At 46.0% G+C, this 19,817-nt stretch overlaps 1 protein-coding gene across 1 annotated transcript in view; it reads right to left on the bottom strand.

Moving 5' to 3' along the window:
• Positions 1-19,817, bottom strand: part of pde3b (phosphodiesterase 3B) — a 35,863-nt gene that overhangs the window by 2,846 nt on the left and 13,200 nt on the right. Inside the window, exons 2-15 of the mRNA XM_068321542.1 lie at positions 11,087-11,137; positions 10,358-10,606; positions 5,103-5,254; positions 4,573-4,673; positions 4,268-4,493; positions 4,065-4,147; positions 3,552-3,703; positions 3,337-3,471; positions 3,151-3,262; positions 2,945-3,058; positions 2,207-2,406; positions 804-1,007; positions 474-635; positions 9-273 (exon numbers count right to left, since the gene is read on the bottom strand). Coding sequence (XP_068177643.1) covers positions 9-273; positions 474-635; positions 804-1,007; positions 2,207-2,406; positions 2,945-3,058; positions 3,151-3,262; positions 3,337-3,471; positions 3,552-3,703; positions 4,065-4,147; positions 4,268-4,493; positions 4,573-4,673; positions 5,103-5,254; positions 10,358-10,606; positions 11,087-11,137 — 2,206 coding nt within the window. The remainder of the gene's footprint in view (positions 1-8; positions 274-473; positions 636-803; positions 1,008-2,206; positions 2,407-2,944; positions 3,059-3,150; positions 3,263-3,336; positions 3,472-3,551; positions 3,704-4,064; positions 4,148-4,267; positions 4,494-4,572; positions 4,674-5,102; positions 5,255-10,357; positions 10,607-11,086; positions 11,138-19,817) is intronic.

Genomic DNA, 19,817 nt, shown 5'->3' with positions numbered 1-19,817 from the left:
GGTCTTACTTGGAGCCAGCTCATCCCCGAGCTCATCCTCCTCTTCCTCCTCCGTGTCGGTCTCCACCTGTCCCTCCTCCTCCTCCTCCTCCTCGTCTTCGTCCGACCCCTCACCGTTCACCCAGTGCCCAGGAAGTAGACCGGCCGTGTCGTAGGAGTTACAGAGAGGTCCTACAATGTGAGTGATGAAGGACTCCTGCAGCTTCGCCAGCTGGGGGGCGGAGCGGTCCATGAAGGGGCTGATGGGTAATCCCAGCCGAGCCTCCTCGTCTCCCTGCATCAGAGATGTGAAAAACATTTAGACTCTAATCTGATGAACCACAAATGACCTTTTTGTCCCTTTTCTTGTGCCGTACAGACATTTTAATCAGATCCCAGCTTTGCTGATGTTTTACTTTCGGCTAGTCAGATTATTTAAGTCAGACTTTATCTAACTGATCTTTTTTTTTGTAAGAGGTGATATTTTCTTGTCACCTGCTCGTAGAACTCGTTGACGATGCCCTCCGTCCATTTGAGGTGCAGGTCGCGCACTTTGGCGGGTCCGTTGATGTCGGCTATCTTGATGCACACCTGGCACACCAGCAGTCGGTCGTTCTCATTGGTCCAATCAATTCCCGGACTGTTCACGTCGTTCACCTAAAAAAAAAACAAAGATGGGCGGGGTTTAAAAGCGGGTCACCCTCCGTCCTGGGCGCTGCTCGATGCTAACGCACCATCCTGTTAATGTTTAAGTCCATGTTTCACCAGGAATCACCGGATCAATACAGAGATAATCATCTATTCTGAGGTTTCTTTACGTCTGACCTTTGCGTTGAATTCAGCCAGGAAGTCAAAGTGCTTCTTGAGGTCTGTGGCCAGAATCGCCTCAATGACGAGGAAGCGGAAACGCTTGAATTCCACGTGATCCAGGTTGACCAGGAAGTTGAACTCGGGCCGGGACAGGAAGAGGCTCCAGGCAGAGGCGGCGTGGTGGTTCTCCAGGACCGACCTGTCGTTGTAAAGCACCGCCTGCAGGGAAAGGTCACCCGCTGAAATCCCTCTAAGATGCGCTTACATAATGCGTCTGGATGTGTTACACAAGTTTTGTTACGAGAGGAGCCGATAGGAAGCAGGAAAGGCTCCCGTGAAAAAAAAAAGGTCTGTTTAATGGATCAGTAATACATAGTTCAGGGTTCCCTCTCCTCTCTGCTATCAACGCTGCTGGGACCAGATAGAGCAAGCGCTTATCGCCAGACATGATAAAAATAGAATATTTAACCTAAAGTTAACTTTTTCACTTCATTTCAAACTAGTTTTAATTCCTTTCTTGTTGTAAATCTGTGCCAGTCGCATCTTAAACCGGATCATTTGCTCTGTGAAACCATGACGTATAAAAGGGGGAAAAAAAACACGAACTCTAAACACGAACTACTCAGAAAAAAACAGCACAGCAAAAAAGAAAGAAAAACCACAGGATAAAAAAAATAAAAACTACACACACACACACACACACACACACACAGCAAAGACATAGCGCATGTGTTCCCGTGACTTTTGTGTTTCTTTTCATTCTTTACCATTGTTTACGTAACTTAAGTAATTATACACAGGTAAAGTCTGTGTGTCTACTGGTTGATATAAAATGTGTTTTTTATCAACTAGGGGGGTTTGGGAATTTTTTTCCAAGGCTGGAAAGAATTAAAATTATTTTAGTGATTTAAATGTAGACATGTTGTTTGACTCATGAGCTCAGAACGTAAACTTGTATCTCGTGGTTCTCCTGTCTATAGATGTGTTTCTGCAGGCTGGTTATTTATTATTATTATTAGTGAAGAGCGGGATTAGAACATAAAAACAGACCGCCGTCATGTGACCTCAGCTCGTCTGGAGAGAAAGACAACTAGTCCCAACTAGTAACGATACCTAATCTAATCTAATCTAATCTGGTCCACACAGTTTAACAGCAGAAGGTCTTCCACTCCTGAACTGTTACTTTATTCTGAAAGGGTTCTGAAAGCTGACTGGACAGGCTGAACCAAAACTACGCCGCTCCTCCAGGCGGTTATGCAATGTTTATTTTTCACCAATGGTGGTGAAATGTCATTTTGCACGGACCCATATTTTGATCATCTGACTGCCTGTTTCTGTCAACACGCTGTGTTTGTGTGTCCAGAGGAGCTCAAGTGGATCCGTAACATTTTTAACAATCAACAAATGTTGCAGGTTACCTGAGGCGCGTTAGTGGCCACTAGAAAGGCGTTGGTGCGACCGGGGTGGTCGTAGTCGTGCATCGCAGCCGCGACGTAAAGGGCCATGAGCTCCAGCGCGGGGATGTTCCACGCCAGGCAGCCGTAGCTGTCGTCTGAGATGGACGAGCTTTTTGAGGAGGCGTAGGAGATCCTCCCCGGAGAGATCCCGCTGTCGGAGTCTGTCAGAGAGACAAAATCCACTTTATTACCTCTGGGATTAGAAGTGTAGATCACACCAGCATCACGGCTGTCCTCAAAGGGCCAGATGTAACTAATAAATGTAACTAAATGTAACTACTCCTTAATGTTAAATAACTGAATTTATGACTTATTCTAGTTACAAACATTACAGTTACACAGAAAAAACGTGTTTGTTTGTTTCTCTGTTCTAACATAAATCCTTTTAATTTGTCAGGTTATTAAACCCACAGAACTCCATCAATCAAAGATCAAACTATCAATGAATAAAGAAAAATAACATCAAACACAAGTTAGGACATTAACTTTGTTCTGTCAAAGTTAAAATGGGCTGAATTACTGCATTGTGGGAAATGTAGTTTTACTCAAAGCACACTTTTGATCTATTTCCTTTTAGACACTCTGACCTTTTATTCTCTCGCGGGCCAAATAAAATGATGTGGCGGGCCACATTTGACCCCCGTTTGACACATGGGGCGTAGATCATTAAAGGTTCAACGACCCCTAACGTGTGCCCACCTGTGTCACTTCCTGTCACATGCTCACTGTGGATCTGCTGGAACCCTGGGATTGGTCGAGTGGTCAGGTACCAGACAGCGTGGAGCACATCAGTAGCGTGAACCCGGTTGTGATCTGTGTGTTTAAAACGAGGGTAAAATAATTATTAATCACTGACGAAAGAAAAAAAACTGTTGGATGTGTTTGGATTCCACGTAAACACTCACAGGGAATGTCCCTGTAGCCGTTCTCCAGAGCGTGGAAGTACGTCATGAACTCTCTCACGGGGATCTTAAAGATTTCAAACAGGCAGGTGTCCTGGAAGAGGGTGTAGGTCACCTGAAAAATGCAAATCAGCTTCAGTGAGACCGTCGTCAGGACAACGCGTTCCGTTAACGGGGGCTCGGACTCACGTAGCTGAGAATCCTCCCGGTCTTCCCTCCCGTCATGTCCACCAGGTCGAAGATCTGGAAGTTCCAGGTATTCATCCTCTCCATGACGCCCTCGTGGTCCTCCAGCATGGGGTCGAGCTTGAACTCCTGCTCACCCTGGAGACCAGCGGAGTGGTTGCCGTGGTTACCACAGAACAAAAAGGCAAATAAAAACCAAAAAATGGAAATGGAATGACCTCTGATTCCTGAGTCTGCTGGTCGGAGCTCTGCTCCTCCTCCGAGGCCCCTGGGAGTCCAGCAGCCTCCGGCCTCCCGTCCACAGGAGCATCCACCTCCAGGCCCTCCTCCCTGATCAGAGGTTCTCCTGGGAACTCCAGCCCCTCCCCTGCTGCAGGACCAGAGCAGAGAGAACGGATGTTTGTCACCGCGTGGTAAACAAACAAACAAACAAACAAACACACAAACAAACGAACAAACAAACAAACGATGATCCTCAATCCACGCTCGTTTGGTTTTATTCTATTTTATTTGGCCTGCTCTCGTTGAAAAAAGGAACTGAACTTCAAACAAAATGTAACTATAAATAAATGAGGCGGTGTGGTTAGACCACACCTCCTAGCAAACTTAGGGGCGGGACTTTGGATTAAGAATCTGACTGGAAGCCTGTTTTTTATCCGGCTTTAGAACTCAAACTTCGTTTTAAACACAAAGAATGCCTTCCGTTAGTCTTTCAGGAGTGGTGCGTCTACCTGAACGTCTGCGTTGACCCTCGGCGGTGAACGGTTCCCCGCCGTCGCCGCCAGATCCGCTCTTCATCATCTGACGACCACAGCTGGAACGGACGGATATGACAGTCACTCACACAACCCGTGTTCTAGATAGTTTGCTGTAATGGAGCCCAGATGGAGACTGAACGAGTCTTAGCTTGACGCTTCGGCACCGTGGGCCTCACCTGGTGCAGGTGGAGAAGGCGGAGCTACGGAACACCTGCTGGAAATCAGGTGAACTGAGGGTGTAGCTCAGTGGTTTGTGCGTGTTGAGATTGACGCTCGGCTTTGTCAGGAAGTCGGCCGTGTCTGGGAACTCCACCGGCGGTCGGGTGACCAGAGATGAGGGGGAACCTGCGGCGAGGGGGCTATGGGTGGGCGAGGCCACCGGGCTGAGGCTCGGAGACGTTCCTGAAGGAGGTGAGCAGGGAAAGGGATGAGGACACGGGCGAGAGAACATGACCGTAGGGTCTCTGGGATGTAGTCTCACCTGCTCTCCTAGGCCCTGTGTGGTAGGTGAGGGTGACAGAGGACGACCTCTGCTTGGGAATTGTGAGCAGGTTGGCGTTGGGCCCGTTTGGCAGACCTGGGCTGGAGCACAGAACACAGATATTCACAGCCGGGTCTAAAAAACGACTCATCAGCTTCTACTTCTTCTGTCCAGTCAGTTATCTCACAGGAACAACATGAAATAGAACCCTGAATGGAGCCAAAATGAAGAAAACTGGAACTCTGCTGCTATCCAGTGGAGACATGAGAGTACTGCGCCACAGTGACTTATTTCTTTGACCACTGAGAACGAATGGATTTATTTAAAAGCAGATTTTCTCTGAATGCATTTTAAAAAGCAGGAATATAATGAATTCCTTGAAGGAATGACATTCAGGTCAGGATAAAACACAACTAAGTTCAGACCAGCATCGGTTTTATGCGTCTGTCTCTACATTCTCTTCGTCTCTCAGCTGACGATGGCCGGACTCAAGGGACGGAAGGTCGGAACCTGTCCCCGTTTGCTAGTACCTGGTCAGGTTGAGGTCAGGGTGGGGTCTCTTGCCATTGTTCCGTTCCCAGCGCGACGAGGCGGAGTCTAGGGGAGGAAGTGCCGAGGCCAGTGACGAGGTGGAGCTCCGCCGGGGCTGAGGCGTGGGGAGGCTGTTCCTGCTGCTCAGACCCTGATTGAGAAAGGAAGCCACCGGTCACATGTGTGTTGTGGATACAAACGTGGAGATGCGGGTGGCGCAACACAAACACGAGTCAGGACTCAGGAGATCTAGGATAACAATGTCGCTAAAAGCTAAAAAAGAATCTGAGACGCACGATATGTGACACCGCAAGGGGTCAGCAGGAAGTGAGATACGTTCATCCAGACCGCAAACGCCTTGGAAGGTATGGATTACCTCTGAGGACGCGGTCCTGTCTCAGCAAACAGAAAAAAAAGTAAAACACAAAGGATCACGAGGAGGGCGTAATCAGGCATCCTCCTCGGGGCGTCTTTGTGTCATCAGCGTCGCCTCCTTCCTAGAATTCCTCACAGGAGCTGACGTGAATTCAAATGATGCCGCTGCTGCGTCATGTGACGGCCTCCTGCATAGCAGGGCCTGCTGCTGTGTGTGTGTGTGTGTGTGTGTGGTGGGTGTATCTGTCTGTGTTTGTTCTGCAGGTAACCAACAAGTAGGCGGAGCCCTCTAACTGGGAGCACCTGGCCAGTCTCCTAGTGAGGGTATTTAAGATCAGCTGTCTCAGACCTTCGCTGGTGTGTGCTCTTCTCACCTGATCCTGACGACACCAAGTTTGTGTTTGGTTGGCTTTTGCCTGTTTGTTAGTTTACTTTCTTTCATACAACACTTCACCCACCATCTTCCATTCATCCATCTACAGACACACTGATAATACTGATTTACACACCTCATAATTTAGAGACGTTTGCTTTGCAGTTATCTTTTGTAAAATAAATGGATTAATTTTTCCTTAAAGCCTGCTTATCTCCACTTTTTGTCATGGCTCACGAGCCGGGTCGTGACAAAAGTTGGGGCTCGTCGATGTATTTTTAGAATTGGGAGTTCGTCATCTCTGGGTTAGTTGAGTGACCTGGGTCAGTTACTGTGTCAGACAATGGGTGAATTTGGTCGCGCATATGTCTGTTGGTTTGGTGTGATTGAATACACGCTGAGTAGTTGATGTGGTCCTGGTGGGTGTAGCCAAAAGGGCGCAGTAATCAGTGACTCATTGACTGGGTTTGTGAATGAGTTGACGTCATCAGAGTTACTACGGGGCTGTGTTGATTCCAGTGCATAGTTTGGGAAACCTTGAATGGTTTGTGTATATTCTGTTTGGAGATATGCAGTTATTTGTACATTACTGATATGGTTTATTAATTGTTATTGTGTGTTTTGAGGTTGTTTTTTCTCTCAGCGTGGTGGCGTAGGTGCGGGTAAATGTCAGCTGGTGCTGAAGTCTGATGCGCGCATAATTCCCTGGTTAGGCATAGCGGCGTTACCCCTTTGGGTTTGTTGGGTTTGTTTTTCTTCCATAGTGTTGCAGTAAACGTGGTTAGAGCAAATGCTTGGGAGCACAGCCGTAGTTTCGGGGAGGTTGCCATTATTTGGTCGTCTTTTCTGTGCTATTGGTATTGAGTGTGTAAGTACCTGCCATTGTCACTGCATGAACACTAGGGGTGAGTGGAATAAGGTAATAACTGGATAGGTAGGTTGGATAGAGGGGATTGTGTGCTCTGTTTGTGTGTAGGCACCGTGTTGGCACTTGCTTTGGCCTATGGTATCGGGTTGGGTAATAAAAATTAATTCTCTGGCTGTTGTGTATGATGGCAGAGGTATCGGACTTTGTTAAAGCTCCGACAGAGGAGTTTTTGGACAGGTGCACGAAAGAACAGTTGTTAACCATAGCAGAGCACTATGGAGTTAATGTTCCTGACAATTGGTTGAAGGATATCATTAAAAGTATTTTGAAAGCAAGTCTGAGGGACATGGGTGTTTTGGCCGGAGGTCCGGAGCAACCACCCAGTCTAGTTAACTCTGCTGGTTTGTCTCCGCCATTGGCAGCCGGTAGTTTAACATTTGTGCAGCAAAAAGAAATACTGACGTTGCAATTGGAGCATGATAAAATCAAATATACTGCAGAAATTGAAAAGCAACTGCCGGTGGAAAAATTGCGATTTCAGTCTGAACAAGTGAAGTTGGCTTAAGAGCAGTATAAGCTTGATTTAATTGGAAGTGGGAAGTTGTTGGCTGATGGTTCTGTCGAGAATGACGGTTCCTCCAGGTGTCCTGTGCCTACGGAGGTGAAGTTTGATGTTTTGGATGACTTGAAATTGTTGCCTAAATTTAATGAGTGACCCGGAAACATTTTTTGTAATGTTTGAGCGTGTGGCAGGCACAAGGAAGTGGCCGGAGTCTACGTGCACATTGATGCTGCAGTGCGCACTGACAGGTAGAGTGCAGGAGGCCTACTTGTCACTGTCTTCTGCAGATAGTCAAGACTATTCGGCAGTTAAAGCAGCTGTGTTGAAAGCTTATGAGCTGGTCCCCGAGGCTTATCGCCAGCGGTTTCGGATGTGGAGGGAGTTTAGCAGACGCGCCTTGAATTTGCCCGTAATCTGACCGCGAATTTTACGCGCTGGTGTTCTGCAGTAGAGGTGAAGACCTTTGAACAGCTGTGTGACTTAGTAGTGTTGGAGGAGTTTAAGAATTCCGTACCTGAGAATATTGCCAGATATATCGGCGACCAGAAGGTGAAAACTGCTGCTGCAGCGGCTGCTCTAGCAGATGATTTTGTTTTAACGCACAAGCGTAATTTTGGGGGATTACGTACTCGCGGTGCTGGTTTTGGGGAGAGTGTTGATGCAGTTGGTGCATACTCTTCTATTCCTCCAGGTGCTTATTCTGCTGTTCCTCCAGGTAGATCTGAGTTGAAAGATTGTGGCATGCGTAGTTCAGATAAGATCTGTAACTATTGTCGTAAAAAAAAAGGCATTGGAAAGCAGACTGTTATGCTTTTAAAAAAAAAATCTAATCAGAATGGTCCTACTGGACAGGCGACGGGTGCGTGTCTGGCTGTGTCGATGCCTTCATTGTCTGCTGTAGATGTGGCAAGTGTAGAGATGCAGGTAAAACCTAGTGACCTTGACTCTTTTCTGCCTTTTGTGTCAGATGGGTTTGTTTCCCTGCCAGGAAGTGGTGTCAAGGTGCCGGTTAAGATACTGTGGGATACTGCTACCTTTGAGTCTTTCATCCAGGCTTCAGTGCTGCCTTTTTCAGACGAAAGTGACACAGGGTCCTCTGTTCCTGTTTTGGGAATGGGGCATGAAAGTTCTGTAGGTTCCGTTGCATAACGTTATGCTGTATTCCGACCTGTTTGAAGGCCTGTTGACTGTTGGCGTGCATCTGGCGCTGCCAATTGAGGGCATCACACTAATTTTAGGGAATGGTGTTGCAGGAGGGCGTGTGTGGGCTGGCGTTCCGCCACCTCCTGTGGTGGCCAGTCACAACGCGGACCTGAGCCGCCTGGAGCAGGTCGACGAGGAGAACAGGAGGCTGTAGAAGCAGATCGATGCGTTGCTCCAACAGCGAGACTCGGCCATGCACTACCAGCAGCAGTATTCCATCTCCAGGAGGAGGTTGGATTCAGTACAGCAGGAGCTGAACAAGTCCTCAGCTCAGAACAAGAAGCTGCGGAGGGAGATGGAGCGCCTGCAGTCAGAAGTGACGCGCTACAAGAACCTGCAGTTAAAGGCAGCCAAGGACTGCGAGAAGTATAAGGTAGAGAGGGACTCTGTGTTCAACGAGTGCCGTCCAGGTGATCAAGGAGCTTGAAAAGCTGCAGACGGAGCTGGAGGCAGCGGAGGCCCGACTGAAGAACACCTCCTCAGAGAGTGGCAGCCAGTGAAGAGCTGGAGGTACTGAAACAGGAGCTGAACTCGTCACTGGTGGACTGCGACAAGGCGATTTGCGAGAGGAACGAGCTGCTGGAGTAATGCTGCCACGAGGTGAAAGACAGGGCCGAGCCCCAGAAGGACCTGAGTCAGGCTTGCAAGGACATTGAGATGGTTCGGGAGGAGATAGATGTGGCCCGCAAGGAGAGGACGGAGGCCATCATTTAGAGGGATCAGTTGCTCCGAGAGTATGCAACCATATGGGCATTAAAACATTTTGATGTGTATCTGGTTTCTGGTGTTGTGCCTGTGGTGGTCTACACTGACCACAACCACTCAACTTTTCTTAACTCCCTGCAGTGTCCAAAACATGAACTGATCCGGTGGTCTTTAATGTTGCAGTCATATTGGCTGGACATTAGACATATTAAGGGTTCTGACAATGTGGTGGCGGACGCATTGTCCAGAGCGCCTTCTCAGTAATCATCCATGTCAAGAGAATGCATGTTATCTGCTTGTGTCATCCCTGTGCTCTCTCCTTCTCCCTCTTAAATTGCTTCCCACTGGTACCAGGTTGCCGAGGGGGAGGGACATGGTGCCAGGGTTGAGTAAGAGTGGATGACAAGCATCAGGTCAGTTTTGTTTTCCTTTGGTATGACACATTTTTGCTGAAATACTTTTCTGTTTGTAGTTCTGTTTAAACTAATTTGGTATAGTGGGTAGTTTGTGGTTCCGGGGTTGGGACACCGTTTTTATGGAGGGGGGTGTGACGGCCTCCTGCATAGCAGGGCCTGCTGCTGTGTGTGTGGTGGGTGTGTCTGTCTGTGTTTGTCCTGCAGGTAACCAGCAAGTAGGCGGAGCCCTCTAACTGGGAGCACCTGGCCAGTCTCCCAGTGAGGTTATTTAAGATCAGCTGTTTCAGACCTTCGCTGGTGTGGTTCTCTGCTCTTCTCACCTGATCCTGACGACACCAAGTTTGTGTTTAGTTGGCTTCGTCCTTTTTGTTGATTTACTTTCTTTCATACAACACTTCACCCACCATCTTCCATTCATCCATCTACAGACACACTGATAATACTGATTTACACACCTCATAATTTAGAGATGTTTGCTTTGCAGTTATCTTTTGTAAAATAAATGTATTAATTTTCCCTTAAAGACTGCTTATCTCCACTTTTTGTCATGGCTCACGAGCCGGGTCGTGACAGTCATTAGATGAGCAGAATGGCCAATTAGGAACTAATGAGGTGACATCACACGTTCAAGTTCAGCTGCTGTACTGGTCTTTCCAGAGAAAGTTGGACATTTCTCTCTTCGTGTTTCCATCTTTACATTTTTGGGGGAAAAAAAAGTCTGAATCGCTGCTTTACCAACCCCCAACACCCACCTTAATGGGCTTCCTGTCGCCGCTCTCGACGGAGTCCTCCACCTCGTCGCAGGGGTAGAAACCCGGGAAGGGGGTGAAAGGGTTGACCCTGGGGCGACAGGAGCCTGAGAACGTCCCCATGAGGCTGGAGATGCTGCGGAGCGACGAGATGGTTTGTGGGGACAGAGACGAGTCCGTCAGCAGGTCCGACACCAGGTTCCGGGCCTCATTGATGACCGAAAGATCCGTCCCGCTGCCGCTCACCGCACCCTGACGCAATAACACAAAGGCCGGGTCAACAACGACAACAACAGCGTGACATGCTGCTAAAATAAAGGGCCACAGCTAATGGCTAATTTTACCTGGAACAACAGGGCTAGATGGGGAATTGTTGCACCTTAAATTCGACTGTATGTGGATGACGTTTGCCTATTTGTGTGACGTGTAGCGACCAGAACCTGAGTTACGTCAACGAGAGCAAATAAAGCTTCTTACTCAGCAGGAGCTGAATTCTAACAAACTTTAACAGTTTAAACAAGTCAAAGAATGTGTCCGCCAGATAAAAAGCAACAATCGCATGCCAACTTTTACACAATGTGTGTTTTGGCCTTCCAGAAATATGAGAGCGGATGACCTAAATATGACCTACAGTCAGGTCCGTCTCCGGTGACGTACGGAGACGGACTGACCTGAAAGGACGGGTATCATCCGTGTGACAGTAGTGAACCATGAAATCAACACATTACTGACCTGATACTGGGGTTTGTACCAGTGTTTCAGATCCCAGTCCCACAAGATCATCTGGAAAACACAAAGAACAAAGAGTCAGTCCAACAGAGTCTAGAATGGCCTCAGGGTCATCACGTCAGCCCCATCTGCCTCTTATCTAAACTCACACTTTAGTAACAAGGGTTTCCTGGTGTCTTTTCTACTACAGGTATGCAAACCGCCTGACACTCTCACCGATCTTATCTGGCCCAAACTACGTCAATCGTTGGTTTTTTCATATGAGCTGTTGGTAATCAGACGGTAAACTCACGCGTCAGAGGTAAAGTTGTGTTTGAGTTACATAACGCCAAGTTAAGGACCTGGAATAACCCAAGAGGGAACACAACACAAACTCCACTGATTCTCCTCGAATGTGCTTTTCATTCAAGCAAAATCCCTGAAATTTATCACGCCTGCTGCCAATAAAATCAACGAGTCAGGAAACAAAGCCCAATAATTGCAATAAATCTGCATGACTGCAACAAAAGGACAACTTTTTTTTAATAACTTCCAGGGATTTCTTTTACACAAATAAAAAGTTCTGAAGCACAAAGTTTGTACTTTAAAAGCAGCTGAGTTCATCTTCGTTACTCCCACTCAAAGGGAAATCCCACAAAGTTTGACAAAACGCTTCAATCATGTCAGATTTTAAAGAAAAAAGAGGCTTGAGGTGACCTCTAGAGTAAGAGGAGAGGAGAAGAGGAGAAGTGAAGGCCAATATTTCTAATGAAATCTGCGCGACCTTGGCTTGAACTCCAACAATATTGCACAATATTGCAGTATCAACTAGTTTACAGCGTGACTCAGGGAAGGTGGGTTCCTGAGTTTAGCCTAGTTAGAGCCCAATGGATAATTCTGATACGATGATTACGTTGATGCAATATTTATATAATGCATTCACTGCTCTCTATTACATGTGGTACAAAAAAGGCTCCTATAAAGATGGTGTAACATTTATAAAAGAGAGACCAGAGAAACAACCCCTACAAATAGATGGATGTAATTATAGATGGATGCAATACCACTCCACACCACTAGGGGGAGAGCTGCAGTACAGAGGATCAACATGTAAACACACTTTATGTCCTTTTTCTGTGACATCTGAGTGAATCATTAAATTACTCTAATTGAATTAAATATGTGAAAACGCGCATCATTTAAATAAAAGAAGACATTATAGTGTTATGTATTTACTTATGTATTTATGCTTTATCGTAATTCCTTCAAGTTACAGAAATACCATATGAACGTTTTCCATCCTTCTGGAATATAAATGCTTTATTGTGTTTGTGGCTTTAATTCACGTGGACGTTCTAATAAAGGTCATTAAATCGATCAGTGGCTCCGGCCCACATCCTCCAATCAGAAACGCTTTCATTGATCAAAGTGGGATGTTGGCTGTTTGTCATCAGCATCTGTACAGTGCTGCCAAACATTTAATACGGCAAATCAGGCCTGCCATGGCAACTCGACATCCAGGCCTGAAAACAACGCCGTGCACTCCATGACAACCAGATGGCGAGAGACGGCCGGAGGACGGGGTTACCGGCGTCAGAGTCGTGCTCACTCACGGAGAGACGGGACGAGGAGGAAGATGGATGAGGAAGACGACACACACACACACACACACACACACACACACACAAACACATACACACACACACACATACACACAAACACACACATACGCTTCATTTAACTCCACCCAAGGGTCATGTTTTATTGACGACTCCATTTCCTTCTCAGCGTCTCGATGGCGGCCGGCAACGCGCTCGGGCCTCTCCGAGCAGGCGGCGGCGCGGAATCCGTGTAGAGTCACGGATCTCTCACATATCGCAGAAACAGGAAAAGCCGGCACCGCCGCTGTGGTTTATTTACAGTGAAGACCTTCAGCAAAGCGTCCAGATTAAAATCTTTCAATGAACGGTGGTGTTGTGAAAACACGCCGCGCATGAGGGCAGATACAGAGATGCGAGCCAACTGCTGACACGCACATGACTAAACACTGGCGTGTCCGTCATCGGTCACGTGTTCCTGCGCAGGTGGAGGTTTTGGGCCAGTTTGAGTTGGTGGAATTATAAGTCTTCCCTTTGAAATCACAAAATTTAACCCAGCAGATTGTATCTAGATCATCTATTACAGCACACGCAAACAGGAACAGAACTTTTCAGACATTCGTGTGCATTTATTTGGATATTAATATGAAGATTATTTATGTTGCATGTTATTTCTGACTGCAGGAAGACGCGGATGCACGACACAAAACAGATAATAACACGGGAACGTGACGCCAGCGGCGCCGTTCCCGTTCACAAGACGCGTTTCCAAACTGGAGTCAATAAAGCAGCGCGGACGATCAGATGGCCGCTTTTTGACGCCTGCGTGTCATATTAGCTCAGCTCCGAGGTGCTAGAACTGATAAAAACACGCTAATAAGAGTGTGTGTGTGTGTGTGTGGGGGGGGTATCAATGGCAGGCAGGCAGGGTGTCTGTATGGGGGGGGGTTGCTGACGTCAGTCTGCAGCGACACACGCTGCGTCAGCAGCCTCTGCACACGCTGATAATGAGGACAGGGCTCCGGCTATCAAGACGCGTACAGGAAGATGATACGCAGGGAGGCAAGGGAAACAGGCCAGCTTGATTCTTTTAGCGTGTGTGTGTGTGTGTGTGTGTGTGTGTGTGTGTGTGTGTGTGTGTGTGTGTGTGTGTGTGTGTGTGTGTGTGTGTGTGTGTGTGTGTGTCCGATCTGCTGCAAATACCCTGAAACCACCAGAATGGAACCAGGCCCGTGGAGAAGCGCTGGAGCTCAGGCGGCTTTAATCGATGGGTGAGGTGACTAAAAGAACGAGTCACTGCAAGTGACCTTTTGACCCCTGATGACTCACTACACGTGATCCCTGCAGCACCAGCGCTGCAAAGCGTTCTCATATCCATAAAATACATGCATGCTGGGTAGTCATTTAACATTTTAGGGCATTTCAGGGGTAAATATTCTGGGATTCAGGTCGTACATTCCCCAAACTGACAGAACAATCACTCCGCAGTGATTGCCATAGGAAAACAGCAACAGCCACCGAGGGTGATTCTGGCGACGCTCACCTCGTTCCTCGCGGAGGAACACAAACTGGTTGTCAAGAAAGACTGTCAGTGACGCAACATGTGGCGAGGAAGTTACCAAATGACTCGTTGAACGACTTTGCTCATGTGAAAGGGTTAAAGCGCTATGATGAAGAGGCTGGCAACAAACCAAGTGAAAACTTGCAACAGGAAGTCAAAGACGTAGTGAATGGAGAGGGAAGGTTCAGGCCTCAAACACAAACGGCAAAACAAGAACCAACACAGTCACAGAGTGCAACATCCCGCGACACCCGAGTTCAAAATGTTACCCTGACCTACTTGCGTAGGTCAAAGATCAAGCAAGTGCTCTGACCTACTTTCATTGATCAAAGCATTAGATTTGATCTATGCTCTTACCCACACTGGCCTTCCTCCTCTTCTTTCTATCTTATCCGGTTCCTGCGTGTACAAAAGTTGAAATTTGACCTTGACCTAGTTTTCTCAAGGTCAAGGTCATCATCTTAATTTCATCCTTTTTGCTGCCCGAGTAATGTGCTTTTTGTTTCATCTTTCTATCTGCAACAGTTGTAAAGATATTTGGTGGACTAACAGACAGACGGACACACAAACACTGACAATTGCAGTAACAATGTGATGATGATGGTGATCCGATGCTAATTGTCCACACTTTTAGCATAAAACATTTCGTTATAACAGATATTTGTCCAAATATTGTAGTGAGAAACAGATTATTTGTTGCGACTTGAGATTTAATAAAACACCTGTAATGCTCAAACACAGCTAGCTTGATAGCAACACTGCACAGTCTGAAACCAACTGATGAACTAATTTCTGCATGATAAAAATAATTATCAATCATCTCATTGAGATTTATTTCAAGTTAAAGCGCAAAGCGATCAGTCGCTGTTTGCTAACCAGTTCAAAAAACGAACGGAATTCAAAAGATAACAATAAATTTGATGGAGTTTGAACAGATACCTTCAAAGTTGGGAACAGGAAAAAGACAGGACTGAAGACTGAAACAATAATCGGCATCTACAATTCTCAGCTCACCAACAACCCAATGGGAAAACCCGTCGCGCTCCAGACGGCTAGCCAACCGGCGGCCGTCAGCGGCGCTGTCAGGACTAACTGGCACGACCATGGAAAATTCTTTGACTAAGTAAAGTAGCTCCTGCAAAATGTCATCCCTCTCTTTCACACTCATCTACCACTTCACTGGCCTGGTGTTGTTCAGAGGCTGCCCCCTGAGATGCCTACGTCTCTTACTGTCGCTCAGTGTTTTGAAGTAGATCTATTTTTTGCTCAGTGTTTGAGATCAAGGTCGAGAAAAAAAATACACACAGACAAAAAGGTAAATATTCCAACCATTCAGGATCAGAACAAATTCACACTTCTGGAAAATTTAAATCCGAATCTGATGACAGTGTGCAGTTAATGCGATCCAGGAACTACATGCGATAGAACGATAGAACTATATCTTATTATTTACAGTAATTTAAACGTTTATGAACCCTCCCCACGCTGATATTAAACCACCTTCTATCTGTATTACCTTTAAAACACTCTGATAAACTGTTTAAAGCACTTTTGTGTCTCATGTAAGTCCGAGACTCTGTCAGCCAATACAATGCGCGTACGGTATCACATGACTGCCTACCAAAAATCCGCGATGAGGTGAAGTCGCGGGCGTTGATGCGCGAATTCAGGAGGGCGCACTGTATTCTGGCAAATCGAGTAAATAATATTGCATATTCAGCAAAACTAAGAATGCTCTTATGGTTGTACTCCATGCATTAGACGCCAAGTGATACCTCAGGATCACCTGATACACATCGAAGCGCAGTTCAGATTACTCGCCAGGCACTACTTGACACCGCGAGCCCAGGTGCAACACGAGATCGACAAGGTCGAATCGTTAACCTGATGGCGGACAACCTCGATATCTCGCAAAAGACTATCTTCGAGTCTTGGTCATGTCTTGATCCACAAAATCAACCCATCTCAGCTTGAGGTGATAAGCCTGGACTTTTGTCTAGCTTTGTTTCTCTCTCAGGATGGCCTTAGCCATTATCTTCTAGGAATTAGTCACAAACACCTTTTCATGCATGGGTTTTTTGTCAAATCTTTTAGGCCAGTTATTGGGTTCCTGTTGTCAACCACAGTTCCCTAATCATCAGGACACTGTGCTGAAGTACGTGCTAAAAGATGCTAAGAGCTAGCTGGTAACAGGTGTTGTTTACAGCTACAGCTGTAGATAATACCCATGTGATTGTCAATATGTTGACCTTGACCACAAATCACTGGGCGTGGGATTCGCAAAAAAAAAAAAGGGTGAAAGGGGGAAGGAGGACCAAAATTAGGGGTGAGGGATGAGTTACGATGAAAACAACTGGAGGTTGAGAATGGAAAGCAGGTGTCCCAGCTTGGACAGAAGCATCAGTAGATACTTTCAGATGCCAGAAATCCTTCCACAATTCTAGATTTACTGACTGTCTCCAGATCCGAGAGCCCTTTAGGATCCTCTCACGACCCATCATACACAACTATAAATTTACTTTGTTCGGAGTTGCATACAAATATTTTCAGGAGCTGAACTTGTGGAACAAGCAACAAGAAGAAGCAATTAGTTTGGCAGCACCTTGTTCCGACTGCATGAACGCGCTGCATTGTTAAAGGAATGCATTGTTCGAGAGAAAACCTGCCGTCACAAAGGTTTGTGACGTCATTCGTTGTTCGATGATTATCAAGGGTGACGATGACTAAAGCAATTCTTCGGCCCATCCTTGATCAACCTGGACGTCAGCCAGCAGGGTTTTCTTGTGAGTGTACAGATGATGCTGACAGGAAGGTATCATCATCGGATCTAAAAACACGTCCTGTATCTAAACCCGTGAAGATGTGCTGTTGACCTGCTCAGCTTGTATTAGTTCCCAACCTAAAACTTAGTATCACCTTTCTTTTTACTAACCCTGCCGTTAGTAAACCAGACAGAGACGCTGTGATGCAACACATTGAGTCACTTCATTCCAGGCCTCTTCTCTACTTGTGTAACTCCATGTGGTGTCATTTAGCACTACGAACATTTTCAGACTGCCGTAAGACCTGCAAGGATTGATTGATTGGAGGATAATTAATTATTTCAGTTATTTTAAAATAGCTAATTCCTTCTTGAAAGATGAACCCTTTGATAAAGTTTCATTGAATCTGTTTCATAGTTGGAGAGTAACAGACAGAAATGGTGACATAAGCTTTCCTGATGTTGAAGAACTGAATTCATGGGTCCGCTCCTTTTTCCAGATCCATCCTAATATTGATTGACTCTTCCTTTTCACATGTACAACCTGCCGAACAAGTTCCAAGAAAATTCGTCAAGTAGTTTTAACGTAACCGCCTAGTTAGACAAACAAACTTCACAGGAAGTCCAAACCTTGAAATAGATCTAATGTCAGAGTTCACATATGGCGCCTGAAGTCATTGACCAAAAGACAGAGAACAAAAAAGAACATTTCAAAGCCTTTCCATCGAACCAAACATTTAATTCTGATCTGAGAAGGACACAGATGCTGAAAAGTTCCCATGAAGTAAAAATTAAACCAGAAATGGAGTCAGCCACAGCTCCCAGAAAAGAATACACCGGGGAACGACGAGCCTCATACAGCACATCTACAGGATTGAGGCCATGATGGCGCTGAAGAAATGGGCCAACGGCCGCCTGGAGTCTGATCAGATGATGTCCACTTGAATGTGTGAACAAACCATTAAAATCATCTTTCATTAAGACATCATTCTCTGTCCTCCCCTGTTTAAAAACCAAGAAACTTTGATTTGAATGACTTCCATGCAGACGAACCGTAATAAAAGTCTCCATTCTTCAGATTCGTGATCATTCACTGTTGTTTCCAACTGTTTTTTTCCCTTGTTTGAAATTATAGCCATTAATAAAATGGGGAGCGGTGAAAAGATTAGCAATCTCAGCTTGTATAATCAACTGGTTCTGTCTACCAGGAAGTTCTAATGATAATCAACTGCTCTTACGCTGACCTGGATTTTCTTTTTCATTTCACTCTATTGTTATCAAGATAAATTAATTTATTGTGATGCTAATTGTAGATCATTAACTCCTCTTGAAGACTAGAGGAACAAAACAGGAGCACCAGAATACCAGGTGTGTTATTACACCTCTGTGATAAATGAAAAGGTAATGGGGGTGAATGATAAGGTGTATTGCGCTGACAACATCCTCACAACTTAACAACAGCCAACAAATCTAAGTGCAGCAACTGTCAGCACTGACTCAAACGCAGATGACGTTCAAGTAAGGTCAAGCCAGTGCGTCAGCGATGAACTTGGTCCAACAATGATGTGTTTCATGCTCCAATCAGGCCCGCAAGTTTTTCAGCTGTGGTCAACAGCCAACGACACAACAGACAAAACCGTTAAGGTCCAGCCAAGACTATCCCGAGACAGTCTTTAAATTGCTAAAAAAGTAGGTAACAGTTACAACATGTGAAAATATTTTAGGTATAGCTAAATGATGAAGCCTGAACTACTAAAACGAAATTCTCTGGCCAACTTTAAATCAGTAAATTAAATCGAGTCAATGGTGATGGAAGAGTTCATCGAGAAGAAGACAGTCTCTTTTACGCATCAGAAGGGCTTTGCTTGACTCCAAGCCCACATTCGTTGGAAACGATTCGGTAAATCACGTCCCTATAAATAGTCGCAGCCAGGTTGTGTAGCAGGCCTTGCATTCAACGTTCTATCTAAGCTTAAGTTTTCTGCCGCTCTGGAACGCTGCAATTTGTCGCTATCGCAAGAGATTGGCAACAGGCATGTGTGACCTTTGGAGAGCGGTGGCAGCCAGCCCAAGTGTAAATACTCTGAATAGTACTTCTCAAAGTCCTTTCTGGTGACATTGATCTGCAGGTTTGTATAAGCATCCCAGGTCTACCCCGTGTTCACACGACTAACTATTGAAGCAACAATGATAGTGTGTACAGTCGGAGCCTGAGGGCCTGATGTGTCATCAGAAATATTCTTTTCTTTTCTTGCAGCTTTTCCTCTACCTATATCGGTCCGAAGGTCAGTTTCCAACAAGCTGTTTAAAGGTTAGACTCTACGACTGTATGGGACGAAATGCCCACGTCTTGTGTTTGGAGGGTACCCCGGCGGCGTCGTACCACGTTTATACGCAATCTGTCTTCATGGCTATTCAACATAGAGGTGTGAACAGAAAAAGCTAATTGAGCTTAGAGCTAATGAGCAATGGCAGCCACATGGGATCTCGCGAGTCAAGATTAACTACGGTGCCAAGCCAAAAATTATCAAGGGTTGTGTTCCCAAAGATGACAGGCTTACGATGTCCGCTGAAAACCTTGCAGACTAAATTTTGATCTCAAACACGAGCGCTCGCTCACATTCCAGATAGATTAGTTTACAATGCCAACGGCATAGTTCTGCTGCGTACGCTACTGTAGTGTGTTGTACGGCATGTTGTACCGCTAACCGGGGTGTTGTGAAATGTGATAGGCCTTGGGCGTGTTAACGTAAAGTCAATCTGATAGCACTTTGATACGACATCCCACTTTACATTCCAGGTCTTGATATCCTTACGTTCAACGCAAAAGATCCC

Source organism: Antennarius striatus, chromosome 1, assembly GCF_040054535.1.
Source record: "Antennarius striatus isolate MH-2024 chromosome 1, ASM4005453v1, whole genome shotgun sequence".
In the NCBI taxonomy this organism is placed as follows: domain Eukaryota; kingdom Metazoa; phylum Chordata; class Actinopteri; order Lophiiformes; family Antennariidae; genus Antennarius; species Antennarius striatus.
The sequence above is the reverse complement of the archived record's forward strand: the minus strand, read 5'-3'. Positions and strand labels throughout refer to the sequence as shown.